Genomic DNA, 16,594 nt, shown 5'->3' with positions numbered 1-16,594 from the left:
AACACTAGTTCTCTCTTCCCTCCTAGGTGAATGTGTACGGCTTTGGAGCAGACAGCAAAGGACACTGGCATCATTACTGGGAAAACAACACTTCAGGTGGGGCTTTCCGGAAGACCGGCGTCCATGACGGGGATTTTGAATTCAATATAACTTTGACTCTTGCCTCCATTGAAAAAATAAAATTTTTCAAGGGCAGATGACCCTGGCCATGGGGACATGGTAGGGCTGCAATTTCCAGCATGCAGCAGAACACAGCTCAGTGAAGATGATCTGGGCACCAGCCAGGTTTGAATGTGTAGATCTGCAGTGGGTTTGGAGCATCTCACACTGCTCCAAAGGGACGAGGCCGAGGCTTCCAAGCTGCACATGATTTCCCATCTTGGGATAGCTGGGAGCTGGTAATCTGGAATAAATTAATCTCTGCTTAGGCTCTACATCTTGATTCTTGAATTACTGATGAAAGATCTGCCTGCTGCAATTAGAGGAAGCCTGAGCACAGGAACTGCTGTCTGTGTGTCTGTTCTCTCCTCAAGCAAGGCAGCAGATCCTTGAAGAAGAGTGAAAATGACTTCTGGGACTCCGGATCCACTAAGGCAGCTGTGAACATCATAGTAAGGATTACCTCAAAGAAATGAATTCACTTCTGCTGTTGATCTTCTTTTTGAACCACCTCTTCTCTGTTCTCTTATTACTTCTGTTTTCATGCTGTATTAAGGAGAAACATGATGAAGTTGCCTGGAGGAGTAAATATTTCAACCATTGCCTCATTCTGCATTGATAGTGTCTAGAAAATATAAATCAAATCATCTCATGTATTATTTAATATTGCTTCCTACACAGCCATAATGATGGAGAAAATAACACTGAAAACTCCAGGAAAAAAAAATGGCCTTTTTAGCCACTTGTTTGTCTCATTTGGTTATATGAAATTTTTGGGGTTTTTTGGGGGTGTTTTGGTGGAAAATATTCCGGAATTTTTCCTTTATTTAAAGTTGGAAAGTGGACTTTCTTCAAGTCATTTATATGTGCCTTTTATAATTGTGCAACAAATGTGATTTTTTTTTTTAAGATGACAAACCCTAAATTCAACATTTTTTATAAAAGGGGGAAAAATTAACCAAAGTTTAGCTTCTGTCTGGTATGCTTTTTTAGTCAAAACCAATAATAACAACTCCTATATTGTATTTGAACAAACACAAACAAGATAATTTTTGAAGGTAACTTTTACCTTTTTTTATCGGAAAATATTCAAAAGTCCCAAGGAAAAATTTCTTCTTAATTTTTTTTACAAGTTTAAAAATGTGGTATCTCTTTACAAGGTCTCTATTCAAAATGGAAAAAAAATCATGGTTTGGGATATTAACTAGTTATACACTAAGAATCTTTTGCTCTGTAGCAGCACCTACAATGACACAATCTGTACAAGCTGATCTTAGAGCATGAGACAGACTTCAAAATCATATACATCTCTGGAGAAATGAGTATATTGATGTCAGTACCTCCAGGCAGTGAGAGGAGTGAAGTTACAGTGGAGGTTTTATACTCACAGATTTTTGCTGGAATCAATGCATTTAAGCTTCAAGGACAGACAAACTATAAATCCAAGTTCAGTCAGTGAAGAATAGAAAACTGTGGCCTTCTCTTCTCAATATGATGAAAACAGGACTCGCGGATTATGGATCCACTTTCAGCCTTGGTGAAACCAGAGGAGTTCTTGCCACAGACTTCAAGGGACTTTTGATCAGGCTTGGGAAAAATGGCATATTTAATTTTTAATGCAGCACATTGGTTGGAATTTCTGGCAAAAGAAATCATTGTCTAAATGTCCTCTCCTCTATGCATCAGTTGTGGCAGAATGTCCAAGCAGATGAGTATCTGAGCTGGTGGAAGCCTTTCAACAGTGATGTGCTTCATCCAAGATTTATCCCCTTGTCTTTCTGCACCTGTTGGTACCAGTGAGGTTCCCTCCAAGGCAGTAACATGTGGCACAGTGTCATGGGCAGCTGGAATTTTGGGCCACAGCACTGCTCACCAGCATGAATTGCTTTACCCATGTGAGTATTCCGGGACTTGTGGCTCATAAAGAGCCAAGAATGCCAAATGTCTGTGTGGGAATTGAGCTCCCTCAGCTCGTGTGACCCTTCATTGCAGCAATATGGAAAGGGCAGGATTTTCAAATCCTCAAATCCTCGTGATGAGACCTGTTCACAATCCTCGTGTCAAGAAGCCATTTCCCAGCATGAACTGACCTGCATGTCACAGGCACAGCAGATTTGATGGGCTTACTGTCTTCTACAAGTCCTTTGTGAAAGAATGAAGCATTACTGCCTGAACCATGTTTGTTTGCTTTAAGGATTCCAGCTTGTTTGGGTTGCTGTTAATCAATATATGGCTCTTGTGAGATGCTGCAGTAATACAAACAAAGCAAGATTAAGAGGTAAAAGACTGCATGTAAGATGCCAGTCATAGCTTCACAGTGTGGCTGGATTTTGGAGCTTCAAGTACTTTTCTTGTTTTCCTCATGGACAAATATTAGTAATTCAGAAACATTGACTACTCTTTCGGTCATTTTTAGAAAGACTTGGAAGAAAACTCATGGTGGTTAAATCCCCTTGATGTTTTGTTGTTGGTTTGTTTTGTTTTTTTTTTTTATCACAGAGGTCAATTTAGAATCAAAAAACAGTGGAAAAAGAAGCCAGCTATATTCTAGCCAGTGTTGTTTGAAGGTTTCATTTTTCTGTTCTAATAAAATTTCTATTTTCCCCCTGAACATTCTGCTTCTGACAGCACATATAAAACCTCATGGCTCATACATGCAGATAGATTTAATGTCTTCATCATGGAACAAGCTGCAATTCCCATTTAATTTTGTTGCCAACAGCAAGCAGTAACTGTGTACCCCTGATGTTCATTTTTCAGAGTGTAAGGAGGGCAGAGAGTGGATCTCTCCAGGTGTAGGATGAGGAATAGTCTGTGCCATCACGTTTCTGTTCCAGGGGAACTTTTTCTAGAGTCATTTAGGCAACTGACTGTTGTGTTAGATTCTTGTCTCAGTTTCTCCACAATTTTGCTGCTCTTTCAATTGCCTTCAGAATCAGGAGATACAAACAGATGATGCTGAGGGAAGAATTAATTCCTACTGGCATTATTGAAGACTGTTTTCCTACTAGAAACTTTTTGGGTTTATTTAATTTAAAAGAACCAAGGAAAACATTTAACAACATGTCAAGGCTTCAAACTCTTGGACTGTATTTGCCACCACTGCAAAATCTCTGAAGCACTCCTTGAGTGTGTGTTATGTTTTTTACCAAAGCCAAATCTCTTGTGCACTTTTTTCCTCCCATGTCCAGGTTTTCTTTGTACTTTTCTCTGACTACATGATCAATTATGATTTTTTTTCCCTTATGGTGGGAGTCTGACACAATCATTTGTTGACAATTTATTTATTTAATTTTTCAGTATGATATGAATCAAAATAAATTTTTTATTATAATCAAATCAAAGTGTTTCTGTGCACACTTCTTTTTCCACAGTATTTTCATTAACTCCTAGAATCTCCTCTGTCACATAACAGTGTAATGAAGCTTATTCCACTTCCTCACACCCATCTAGTTGGACTCAATGATCTTAGAGGTCTTTTCCAGCCTTTTTGATTCTGTGATCCCTTGGGTGACATTGGCATGTTTCAGGCTGCTTGTGGTCATCACACTGCTCACATGGCAGCTCTAGGCCTCTCTGGAGAAAAGAAATGGAACTTAATATGCATGTGGTCTCCTGATGGATCTATGCTCTATTTAAGGAATAAATAAGGGAAAAAAGTGCAGACTCAGAAATCAGTGACTTGAGAAAAAAATTCTAATTGTCTGACCTGGCTGAGAGCTGAGGATCCACCCCAGCTCCCTATTTTCAGGCCTGCTGAGGTCACACAAGCACTGGAGTCATGGCTGGCTGAGCTGTCCATTAGAAGAACCCCTCCAGGAGATGGATCCCTGTGGTCAGGTATCATTTCAGCAGGTGACACCCACATCTGCATGACCATGGCTCTACATGTGGAAACACCACCTTGGCTCCTTGGCCATTTCTCATGGATCTCATCAACTGCTCGCTTTCCTTATCTGTCCTTTTCATCGTTTAAAGGACTGAGTAGGGTAGATGGTCTGGCAGTGATGCAAGGTGCCCTTTGAGGAGCAACCATCCTGAAGGTATGAGCTCAGGGAGTCACGAGAGGTCAGCTCAGGAAGCTCCTGTTCACACACAGGCAGTGGTGAGTTGGTCACAGTAAGAGCTGCTGTCAAGTGTGACCTTCAGAGCATCAGGTTCTCAGAAACTGCTTGACCCTTTGCTTTTCAACCCAGGCTCTAGACATGCTGCCCCAGTGAGATATCGATGGATACAGCCAGCCAGAATTACATTTGTTGAAAATAAGTGGGAAGTAGAGACACACAAGCCTGAGGAGCTATTCCAGTCGCTTCAGGTGCAGAGGAGATGCAAAGCACTTGCTCCTCTGTTACCCTCAGCAAAGCAAAATAACACCAAGGGACAGCTTTCTTAGAACTCATTTTATATTTTGCTTCACGTCCACTCATAAGAGGTGCAATGCAATGCAGCTTCCAGATCTGAAATTATTTTGTCAGGAAAGTAATTTGCATAAAATTACAATCTGGAAACCACTTGAGACTAGTAAGACATGGCAGCAGCAACAGTGGCAGCATGCAGACAGATGGACCAGCCACAGGACTTGGACAGAGGAATTTGCTTATACCATCGAATGAAGAGCAAAAGGACCCACAGGGGAACTGTATGGCTTCAGTCCATGGCATGGGTTCCTTTGATGGCTCGCAGTCAGAATAGCAATTAAACCCGATGAATGAAAAGGCAAAGGAGTCCCATGCCACCCTTAAAAATCTGATTTCCCTTGTCTTATCTATAGAATTTGAGAGAGTTGATCTCATTACATTTATTGTCTGCAGGCAATATGAAATAAAATAGGGTTCACACGGCGAAAAGTTCTTCATGGTCAGGTACTTGTGTGCAGAGATAAATCTCTGTGTTTTCAGTCAAATTTTCTTCTGTGGGAAATTTAGTATGTTGGTCTACTCCTTAATTTGTAGTTTCTAAGGTAACCTTTTGCTGGCAGAATATAAACATATCCTTGTGGGAGTTTGTCTGTCCCCATGACATTAACACTCCTACTAAGACAGGACATTTTCCACAATAGTTTCCACATAATCAGAGACTCCAGAGTTACACAGCCACTACCAACTGGCCTCTCTGTCCACCCAGCCACCAGATCAGTGAGGAAAGCCTCCTAACCTGTGCCACAAGCACTGCATCCTGCAGCACCATGGCTTCCCCAAGGATGCTCCAAATCAAGTGTTACATCAAGGAGCCCCTTATGGCCATTTCTCCCCATGTGCATTTTTGTGTTCCTCTCCTTGCTTTACTGGAGCTGGCCCCAAAAAGCTGCCACCACCCAGGGAAGCTGCACATTGCTCCCCCTGCCCTACCCCAAACCCACAGTCTGGGGCTGGGGGTGTGAATGGACTGGCCATACTTGAGCTGTGCTTTGAAGGTTCAGCCTGTGCAAAGACCAGAGTGGGTTTCATATGGTACAAAATAGCAGAGTGATTTCATAGCATCAATCACAGAACCAATCATAGAATCATTGTGTCCTGGGCTGGCTTTATGATGCTGAATTGTATCCCCATTCATCTGTTTAGCCCAGAAATAAGTTTTGTGCCTTTAAAACTAGATCCAAGAGAGAAGTGGGGGATAAAGAAAAGTGGTGAAATTTTTTTGCTGCTGTATTCAAAAACACAGAGATGGTCGGATAGAATGGTTGGCTTGGAAGGAACCTTCAAGGTCATCCAGTTCCAACCCTGCTGCCATGGGCAGGGACACCTTCCACTGGACCAGGGTGTTCTGAGATCCATCCAGCCTGGCCTTGAACAATTCCAGGGATGGGGCATCCACAGCTTCTCTGGGCAACCTGAGGTGCCAGTGCCTCACCACCCTCAGTGTAAATAATTTCTTAGTAACATCTAATCTAAATCTCTGGTCTGTTAATTTAAAACTGTTCCTCCGTGTCCCACCACTATTTCAACTTCTCTTTCTCCTTTAAATGTTGAAGGATTCAGGTATCAGAGGGTGGGTAAGTGTGAGCAAGTTCCCCAAGATGCTGATGAGGCACAGAGCTCCTGCCTGCAGAGGTAGAGCCACAGGAAAGGGGCATGGGAGAAGCTGATGACTGATGTTTCTTCGCTGGGGACACCAAAGAGTTGGCTGCAGGGAGAAATTCTGCAAGCTGACAGGCTCCATCATCTGAGGGTTTGATTTGAACAGGTAGGTAAGGAAATAGAAATAAACAGGTTTAAAGGTGAAGACAGGATACATAAAAATAAATCAAATGGACCTTTTGGAGAACCTTTTGAAGATAAATAGATAGTGAATAGTTTTACCCATTAGTTTGGTTCATCAGAGTAGGTGGGCCAGGAGTGAATTAGGCTGGTGATGCTTTTGGGCACACGTGTGATTTGACCCTGGTCAGCAGCCAAGCTCCCACACAGCCACTCACTCACTTCCCACAGCCACCAATCTAAAGCACAGCACTGTGTGGGTGCTAGGAATAAAACTTACTCCATTCCAGGCAGATTAAAATAAACTAGATATTGGAGGAATCTTGTGGATTCCAGGGGATCACTGGAAGTCTGCAAACATCTATTGCCAACAACACCTGAAATAAATCTAGGTCAAATTTACACCTAACTACCTCAATTACTCATCCATGCCAGAGATTATCCCACTGGAATCAGGTGAGATTAATACTCACCACTAGCAGTAAAGACAGGAAACCAGCTGAAAAAAACTACAAGCTGCTTCAGGAGGAATGCACCTGGGGCATTGGTGGCTCTTCACTTCTTGTTACTTGTAGGGGCTGGAATAACATTTTAGACCAAAAGCCAGGGGCAGTGAGAAATCACTCTTATGTGGCTGTGGGCACAGTGTTTGCTTCCTTCCTTGAAGGTGGGTGCCATTCCACCTCTGCGATGGCTTCCCGTGGGCCAAGGGAACGTCACTGCTTGTCACCAGTTGCAGGTTTTGCATGTCACCATGTTGCAGGTTTTGCAACATGGCTTTGCAGCTTAGCAGAGAGATCCAGCAGATGCACACAAATGAAGCCAGAACGGTGTTTTTATTTCCTATAATAAGCAAAGGAGTGGGAAACATCAGCATTCACACAGATTAATGGGCCTTTGAGCAGTGAGATGTGATTAACTCATTTGAGTCAGCGCTGGGGATCTCAGCACCTCATTAGCTTTTTCATTAATGGTTACAACTAATATCTGATTAGTGTCTGTTTTGCCAGTAATGAGTTCTCCTTCCTAATGGAGACAGAGTTTTCCACTGTGTGACAGTGAAAGGAAGAGGGAAGGAGCTTGCTAATTACTGTGCTGACGGGGCACTTGGCCATCAAGGTCTGACCCAACTGTCCTCCCACGCCCCCCTTACTGGCCCTGCCACACTGGCACAGGCAAATGTGCCCTGTGCCAAGTGCACTCAGTCAGGCAAAGGGAGAAGGTGCAATTCTGGCTCCTTAAATCAGCCCAAGCTGTGTGTCAGTAGGTGGGACAGCCTTGGAAGGACTGTCCCCCTGCCCAGGCTAAGGGGCACCAGAGGCAACAAGTGACAGGAGATGCACAGTGATGGGAGAAGAAGCACTGGACAGAGATAGGAAGCAGCAGCTGCTCTCACATGTAGCATTCAGTGATTTGTTTTCTAATAGATTTTTCTAACAAGCTTCAATAATTTCCCCACTAGAGCGTGCTCTTTTCCCATTCCCATGAGTTATCCCGGGGCTTCTGGAGCACTTTCAGAGCAGTGTGTCACATCACAGGCTCAGAGCATGGTCCCCTCCTCACACTTCTATCTTCACAGCTGTAAGGCTTGGGATTTATTTGCTGAATCTATCTATTTTGGCCTCTGGGTAATAACTAAATGCAAGAGCCCACAGGCTGCAAGGGAGAACAAGATGGGAGAAGTTCTGCAAGGCTTCACACCCAAAGGGTTTCTATCAGTGCTGCTTTCTGTGCAGTTTTCCTTTCTGTTTGAAAGGGGACAACACTCCCAGATATGTTGTGGATGATTTTTTTTAATTTTTTTTTTTTTTTTGCAGACCATATAGAACTGCTCACCATTAAAAAAAAAGAAATAAAAAATTCTTCCCTTGTAACCTCATTTCCTGATAAGGAACACATATTTGTGAGTCCTAACTATGTTATAGTGGTACAAATCTTTTATTTGGGGATGTAAAAGGCTTTAGTTATAGCAGACAAAATGTCCTTTGTGGATCATAAAGGCAACTCCGTTATTTCTAGAAGGACTTTCATGTTATGCTACCAGTACCATCAGCTTGTGTAGTTTTGGATTTATTTGTTCTCAGCTGTAGTACCAAATGTTAAATGAGGCACAGATATATTGTAAAAAACAATCAATGCTGCAAATTAATTATCTGGGTTCAATGAAAACAGAAGGTCTATCTGGCTGCTGGCTGCCAGCAGTGTGTGAGCTGTTTGCCCAGTGCTTTCTTCATGATAATGGAAAGCACAGTAAGGCTCATCTACCAGCTCTAGACATCCTTCCAGGAGCAGCTATTCCTTCCTGTGGCTACATCAGTACTGCTCAGACTTAATTTTCTGGAGCTGGTCTCACCCACAGTGCTGAGGATGAGTTCTCTCCAGCTGACTGAACATATCTGTTCTGATTAGCACCTAACCCTGCATCTCTTGCAGCCCCAAGAACCGCCCCCGTTACCTAAAATAATGTTATTCCTTAAACTCATATATTTAAAGTAAAAATATATGAAATAATGTAAGAGTACTGCAGCAGCACCATCAGAGTGGCGTTCCTGTGACACGAAGCTGAATGTTTACACTGTGTCCCCAGAGGTGGCAGGAAGGGAATACTGGACATTGCAAAGGGTGACCTGGCAGCTGGCACTTAAGAGGCATGTTCTGGGACATGTTTATATTTGTAGATATATAAACATAAAAGTGGGATGTAATAAGATAGGTCACAACCCATTCTTGTGACCGAGGGCATGGAGTATGACTGCACAAATAAACCTCACTGTCTTAAAAATACTGGATGGCTTCATCTCTACTGTCTTTGGAACAGTTCTTGGCTGATGCTGTGTCCCAGGCTAAGCCTGGGCATAGCCTGTGGGGGGATGAATAGCCACAAACTAAAAAAGTGCCAGGAAACACACTATGGACTAAGTAACATCGATGATATCAGGTCCTAGTTAGTCCCTAGCCTGAATGTGCAGCCTGAGTCACCTTTTCTACCATAACAGCAAACAGTGTATAAAAAGGCCAAGAAATACTGTCTGGCTTTGATGCCTTGCCCTTCTGTTAAGGGGAAGTGAAGATGACTGAGACACGTTCATTTCTGTAGAATCAAATGGAGCAGAAGCAACAGTGGCCATGCATTGCAGCTTGGGAGGTTCAGGCTGGACATTAGGCAAGAGCCTTTTCTCACCAGGAGGGTCAGAAGGAAGCAGGTCAGCCAGGAGAAGAAATGGGACCTCTGTCCTTGGAGGACATCAGGGCATGGCTAGCCAAAGCCATGGCTGGTCTCATACAGTACTGTGGATTCCCTCTTGGGTCAGACACCTTCAGAGAGTCCTTTCAGCTGAGGTTTCCAGGAAGAAAAAGCACTGGTGAACAGTGTTTTTCTGCTGATGTGCAAGGCTGGGGTTACAGGGCTATGGCAGTGGGCTACTCCAGGAGGGGAACGGCTCTGGTGAACCAGCTGATGTTGCAGGGTTTGGAACAAAAGACAGAAAAATTCCTTTAAACTATCAGGGAAGAGTCTCTGTCATCCAGGTTATTTTGGGAGAGGCTCTATTTTGCAGGAAGGATAGAGAGATTACTGTGCTTACAGCAACAAATGTTGGCCTCACAACTGGTACAGAACAACTTTAGTTCTTTGTGTTTCAAGTATTCACTTCCTTTGATAGCAGTGCCCTTCAGACCCTCCACTCCTGTGCAGTCCTACAGCACACTAATACTTGGCCATGTTCTCATGGATGTGGATCATCTCCTCCCAGAGGTCAAAGGTACATCAATTTACACCAGGTAGCACGATTTTCCATTAGTCCCAGAAGAAATAAAAAAGAATTTTAAAAATTCCATTTTTGTAATCACCTGTACCCTCTCCTTGAATTTAACTTTCTGAATCTAGATTTATGGAAATGCCATTTTCGTAAATTTATAGATATGCCATACTTGGTATCCATTCCATTCAACCCTTTCAGCTTGTCAAACCTCTGCCTGGAGCTTAGCACTGGAAGATCGGGGCCTTGACCAGACAGTTTTGATCTGCTCAGCAGCCATGATAAAGAAAGCCTGGCAAAATTTGTCTGTCAGTCAAATGTTTTCCTGTACCTCAACAGGTTCCTAAAAATCCTATCACTTAATGGCATGCAGCAGGACCACAGGTTGTCACCAAAATGACAGTGACATGGTAAGTCCTTGTTGCTGCAGCAAAAGTGTTCAGTGTCTTCATAATGGTGTCTGTCCTCACTACCAGATGTAAAAACACAGAAAAAAAAGATTCCTATCCCCAAGATGCACAGGCTATGTAAATATTTAATATAGCTACTGTGCTACAAAGAGTAATGAAGAAATGGAATTAATGACTATATAATTTTCAAAATTATCTTAAACCTTATTTTTATAAAGTGAATTGTGTAGAAATATGCATATATTTACACAACAGAAATCTAGCTATCCTTGGAGCCTAAGTTTTAATTTTTTAACATGTTTTCCAAATCTTTTTTTCCTGTCTCCAAATTTTTAGGAGTTGTGGAGTTATTTTGAAAGTCAGAGAAAAGAGTAAAAAGCATCTGTATTTACAGCATAGCAATAGGTTCTGGAACAAAGTGAAAATGTTCCTTGGAAAAAATTAATAACATTAAGTTATTAAATAATAAGTTGTTAAATCCCATTCTGTTTTGAAAAACCCTCATCCGTGGAGGGAGAGTACAGCATGGCTGCTTTAAGCGTGAGGTTAACAGATTTCATCTACAAAAATTTGTTCCATAGGTCAGTCACTAACCATTATCCAGGCCATTATTTCAAAATTTACCCTGACTGGACTTGTCATGCTCACAGTTATAAACTCCTGGACCTGATGACCAACACCCACCCCTGAGGAAACTTTCACCCTTCAACACCAGCCCTGCTGCTGAGAATTCACACCAACCACTCCTGACATCAGCCTAAAGCTGCTTGGGCAGTGAGGCTGGTCTGATCCCATGTTGGCCTGAATCCAGTTTAGAACATGACACAAAGGCTGCTGAAGCCACCAGGAGATCTTCCCATTGTTTTTAGTGGGTTTGGATGAGAACTGCAGGTGATACCCATGTCCCAAACCTTTGGCACAGCTCACATCCACCCAGCCAGCTGCAATTAGATCCATGTTCCAGGTGTTGCCTCATGGGAATGGCCCCCAAAACCAGGCCAGCAAGTGTGCAAACAACCAAGCAGTAAGGACAGCAGTGGGACGGGGTTTTAGTCTGTGTTCTATTTATCACTGTGGACCCAACCTGAGTGAGCTCAAAGCCAGGTCCCCCCAGTGCACTCTGAAGCAGGAGGAAATGCCACTCTGCCAGGGGCAGGTTGAGCCGCCCCCATGTTCTTTGTCATCTCCTCACTGTTCCTCCCCACTGCCAAGCAGGTGTTGGCCACGCACTGTTGGCTCTGACTCAGAGACTGGGTTTGGCACTTCTCCTTTACTAGCAAGAGAGACGGCAATCAAAGCCCGTGCATGTTTTCTTTTCCACTCGGTTGGACTGGAACAATGGAAAGTGATTTATGCTGAAAAAGAGTTGCACAAAGAAAATGATGCCACGAATCCAGTCCCTACCAAAATGGGAATGGGCAGGGGAAGGGAGTTCACAGTACACAGATCAGTAAAGTAACTTGTTCTGGTTAAAAGCTCAATTGAGTTGTGGTTCCTGATACTGTGTAAAGGACAGAAATGTCATTTCATGGCTCATTCACTCTTTCCTATGGAAAGAACTACTTCTCTTGGAAAATTGTAAGTTCATTTCATAGCACAGTTGTCTGTGGAAAGACATCCCTGAACTGGTCCAGGGAATGGAGAGAGAAAGGTCAAGTGCCCCTATTCTACCCAGCCCCAGTTACGTCCATGGCTGATACCAGCCTGCTCTCAGGAGGTGACAGGTCCTTCATCCCTTCCCATATATTTTCTTCCCCATCATCACCAGCACAATCTGTTGAGAGAGGAGCAGGCAGCAAGCCCATCAGAGGGTCCTGCTCAGTCAGCTCTCTGTTCTGCCTGATTTTGGGTTATTACTGACCTTGGTGAGACAGAAGGTAGTGAGCTGAAAGCTGGAAAGGCTCCTGCTCCATTCCTCATGCCCTGCTCCATGCAGTAGCCTCAGGAAAGGCTCTGGCTCATCAGTTTGTTATTGATCCACAGCAGTTGTAATTGCAGGGATGGGAATAACAATTAAAGCAGTGGAAACAGTGTTAGCTGTGGGGGTTTCCAGAGGAGAAACATCTCCCATACAGGAGTGGGCAGAGGTGGTCCAGAGACTGCATGCTCAGGAGCAGCACACTTGGTCTCTGATTCCCATTTTGCAAACCTGGATGGAAGCCAGCCCATTTTCCTCTACCCACACCTGATCACATGTGCATCCACCTCATTTCTCCTGGCCTGAGGACAAGCAGACCACTTGAACTCTTGAGGGTTGTTCAAAATCCTGGAAGGCAGAGCTGAACATCTCTGATGGGCACATAACATTTGGACAAGGGGACCCCACTCGTGCAAGAAGACATACAGAACATTCCACTAACCTTGAGATGATCTGCATTGTCCATGTGTCCTGCTGCTCCGTGAGATAAGAGAGCTCAGGAACAGACTAGGATCTCCACTGTTTAGAGCTGACAAAGCGGGATTTAACACAGTAGTCTTAATGAACAAAAAAAAAAAAATTGTTTTACAGAAGCTACTAGAGCCCCAGCCCCACTGATGCTTATTTTTTCCCCTTCCCATCCAAGCTACAGCTTGTGCAAGAGAGCAAGACTGCACTGGTGCAACTGTGGGGAGAAAAGGAGAGAGGTAAAAAGAGGGGGTGAGACCCGTCCCTTCCAGAAGCCAGGAGATGCCAGACTGGCTCTCCCATTTTGTGCCTCATCACTGGGCACAGGGGCAAACAGCAGCCCCTGCTCATGGGGAGGAGACCATATCTCCTTTTATTTTCTCCCCTGGTAAATCCATACTGATGTATGAGCTGCTCTGGAGTGACTGCCCCACACAGCTATAGGAACCAGCAATAACCAATAAACACAATTAACAGATTACATCATCCTGCTTCTGGCAGAGAAACCTCCCCAGTTCTTCATGATCTTTTACTAGAAGGGTAAACAAGGACACGTGACATGTCCAGTTTCATTTATTGTGTCTCTGGTGTGCATTTCAGTCCTGATCCTAGTCTCTTCTCTGCTGGCAGCTAATGAAATCCCAAAGTGGGCTTGTTCTGATTTTTCCCACCCCTCCCATCGCTCCCATTTTTGATTTCTGAGATGTTCTGAAAATAATTCTGTTAGCAGGAAAATAAACAGAACATTACTCTTGATGGCATTCAATTGTATTTTCTCTTTCCCTGATGTCAGGCCCTGGCAGAGGGGGGTAAAGAGGAACTCAGGGCCATCAGAAAAGCTTTTCTGGCACAGAGGAGAAGCCTGCATGCTGCCAAACCCTTTGCTATTGTTCAGTGTGCACCCTGCTGTTTGTTTGGGACCTGGAAAATAGAGCCTTACTGTGAAATTTAAAGTGAAAAATATTAAAGCTGAGCATTGCAAAGGCAGGTCAAGCAGCAGAATGAGCTGGTCCAGCAAATGGGCATTTTTGCCTTCTGTGACAGCTAATGGTGAGAAACAAGAGTTTGGATTTTTTAATGGCTATTGTTTTTGGCTTATAGATGAAGAGTTCTAAAAGAGACTGAACAGAAGTAAGAGAGAACACAAACAAGACTTGGATCTTTTCAGACTCCATTTGCAGGGCATCCTTTATCCCCAGAGACACAGCTCTGCCCTCCTTGGCTCAGCTCACCATGGTCTAGCATTCACTTTCAGCCTGATGGGCCCCTGACATCCTGCCCACTCAGCAAGCCTGTGTCCATCTCTACTGATGGTGCTGAGTGCTTCTGTTCATTTCCTCACATTTACAACCTCAGAGTGAAGCAGAGATTGGGGTGTCACAGGATCAGTTCTTTGCCAGGGCTGCTTAAGCACAAGCTGTGTTAGTCAAAAATGCAGCTATTAAATTTTGGAAGGACTTCCTCTGCACCACACGGCAAAGCTGCCTCTCTTCAGGGACTCACATCTTCAGGAGTTTCCTCACATCCCTGCAGGACCTCAGGATGCTCTAGTCAGGCAGCATAAGGAAGAGCCAACAGCTGAGGAGGCTGAGCTGAGCCCTCGATGGCAGTGAGTGCTGCCACCTCACTTCTCAGCCCTCCCTCCAGATGGCAAGCAGGTTGTGCTCAGTGAAACCCGGGTGACAGGCTTCAGTAACAAGTGACAACATCAACCCTGACAGCCAGGGAGAGATATTGCTTGAGGCATCACTCCAGACTGAATGCAGCAGGTTGGAAAGCAGCAGGGAAAACAAGATGCTTCAGGTGGAGGAAGGCATCTGAAATCACCTATTTTTTCTCACAAATGAGCATCAACCTGTTCTCCATCCTGGCAAAAGTGTTGCACTGCTTTCACTGTGATTGCTCCTGAAAGGGCTAAGTCTCCACTTTCCTTTCCAGCCCAGAGTTTTCCCTGAGAGCATAAACCTGGCCACAGAGTCACAGACCAAAGCTGCCCCAGTATCCCATCTGCAGAGGACATCCTGAAGCAGATGCCTGAGGATGTGCACACACAGCAAGTCAATTATTCGTTCTCTTCCCTCCCAACTTCTGGCAGTTGACATCCCAAAGAAGAAGTTATACTTCAATCCACCCTGTCCTACATGGATTTTTTTTTGGCTGCTTTGACACGCTTTGAGAAAGATCTGAACCCTTCCCATCAAGAGAGGGCAGTGCTGTCCTCACTGTCACAGCCCAGGCACACCTGTGCCAAGGAGAGGGAAAGTGCATTATAAATTATTGCACTGGCACAACTCCGTGTTTTGGTCTCCCAGTAAGCCAACTGAACAGCTCTGGGGTTACAAAAGCCAGGAGTTAATCAGTAACTCAGATGTTTATCACCTGCATGTTTAACTATTTTTTTCCTCCCTTGCAATACCTGCTGGTTTGGGTTATTTTGCCTTCTTTAATGAGTAACTACTGGGAAGGGGGATTAAATACACCTGTTCTCTCAACATATTATGACTTTGGATGGTGGCCATTTTGACTGTTAGCAGCTGTGTCCCACAGTCTTTGACATATCAGAAGGAAAATTCTAGCAAATGTGCTTCTAGCAAAAAAAAATCAGCCCCTTCAGTACACACCATGTCTAGTCTGGCACGTTCCCAGTCCTGTGCTGCTCTGCAGGCATCTCCATGCACACCCCAGTACATTACCCCTTACACTCTGTCTCAGCATCTTCTGTTGTCCTTTCCTTTCCACCTGTTCACTCAGAACCACAGAAACATTTGGAGAAATGAAATCTCTGAAAGTTTTGTGTCCCACGAATCTTCCCTCTGCTCTCTGCCAGTGCTTGCTGGGAGAGCAGCAAGGAGGTGAACAATTTTTTACTGTACAGTAAATTTTGGATTAGGTACTTTCTAAGTTTTGCCATTGCTACCTGTGTAGATGAAGGAAGCCAACAACTCTGCCTGCTCACAGGTAACCTGAGGCAATGGGGTCCATGAGCACTACAATGCTAAACCAGCTGAGCATGAAGGGTTTTGACATCTGTGAAAGTACATAAGGCAGCATTAAGCATTAATATGCACTTCTAAGGCAACTCTTCCTCTACAAAGGATGGGCTGATCTCTCTGCTCCCCTTCCCACCCTATCACTCTGATTCCTTCTTGCATTGCCTTTTTCCCCAGGTCTTCAGTGTTTAGTTGTTTTTTTCTCTCTCTTTCTTCAAAATACAGCTTTTAAAGCAGCTGTTAAAAGTTCATGGCATTAAAGCTTTGTTCATAATCCACTCTTCTCACTACTGATAACAACATGCAATAATCCAGGTTCAACTCCTCTTTGCCCACCAGAAGTGCTGCAGCTGCTCTCATTAACTCACCTCCAGCTTCCTGGTGGGGCTGTCTGTCCCAGAGCCTCTGCCCTCACACATAACCTCCAGCAGAGAAACAGGCTGTGAGCCTGAGCTCACTCAGAATAAAAGCTGGGGGCATATAATTAAATGAAGGCACAGTGCTTCTGTAGCACACACCCCTTGTGATGTTGACAGAGCCTGAAAGCTCACAGCTGGATGCCAGCAGCCCAGGCAGCCTTTAAAGGAGTGGTACTGAGAAAGGAAGGATGGATTGATGGACATATTCTTCCTGTAAACTGGAAAAGTCCAACCACAGAAAGCCAGAAACAACAAATCCAGAACCGTGCAGGGCA

At 44.1% G+C, this 16,594-nt stretch overlaps 1 protein-coding gene and 1 long non-coding RNA gene across 3 annotated transcripts in view; one reads left to right on the top strand and one right to left on the bottom strand.

Annotated features, from left to right (window-relative positions):
• Positions 1-3,498, top strand: part of ST3GAL1 (ST3 beta-galactoside alpha-2,3-sialyltransferase 1) — a 78,937-nt gene extending 75,439 nt beyond the window's left edge. For both annotated transcript variants that reach the window (XM_038163934.1, XM_038163943.1), the window contains exon 7: positions 27-3,498. In XM_038163934.1, the coding sequence (XP_038019862.1) occupies positions 27-200 (174 nt within the window). In that variant the 3' untranslated portion in view covers positions 201-3,498. The remainder of the gene's footprint in view (positions 1-26) is intronic.
• LOC119712576 lies at positions 2,631-16,341 on the bottom strand. Its single transcript, XR_005259843.1, has 2 exons — positions 16,269-16,341; positions 2,631-3,735 (listed from the first exon to the last, which is right to left on the bottom strand). It is a non-coding gene; the product is annotated as an uncharacterized LOC119712576 (long non-coding RNA).
• Between the last annotated feature and the right edge of the window lie 253 nt (positions 16,342-16,594).

Source organism: Motacilla alba, chromosome 2 (assembly GCF_015832195.1).
Source record: "Motacilla alba alba isolate MOTALB_02 chromosome 2, Motacilla_alba_V1.0_pri, whole genome shotgun sequence".
Taxonomy (NCBI): Eukaryota; Metazoa; Chordata; class Aves; order Passeriformes; family Motacillidae; genus Motacilla; species Motacilla alba.
This window is presented reverse-complemented; position numbering and strand designations above follow the sequence as displayed.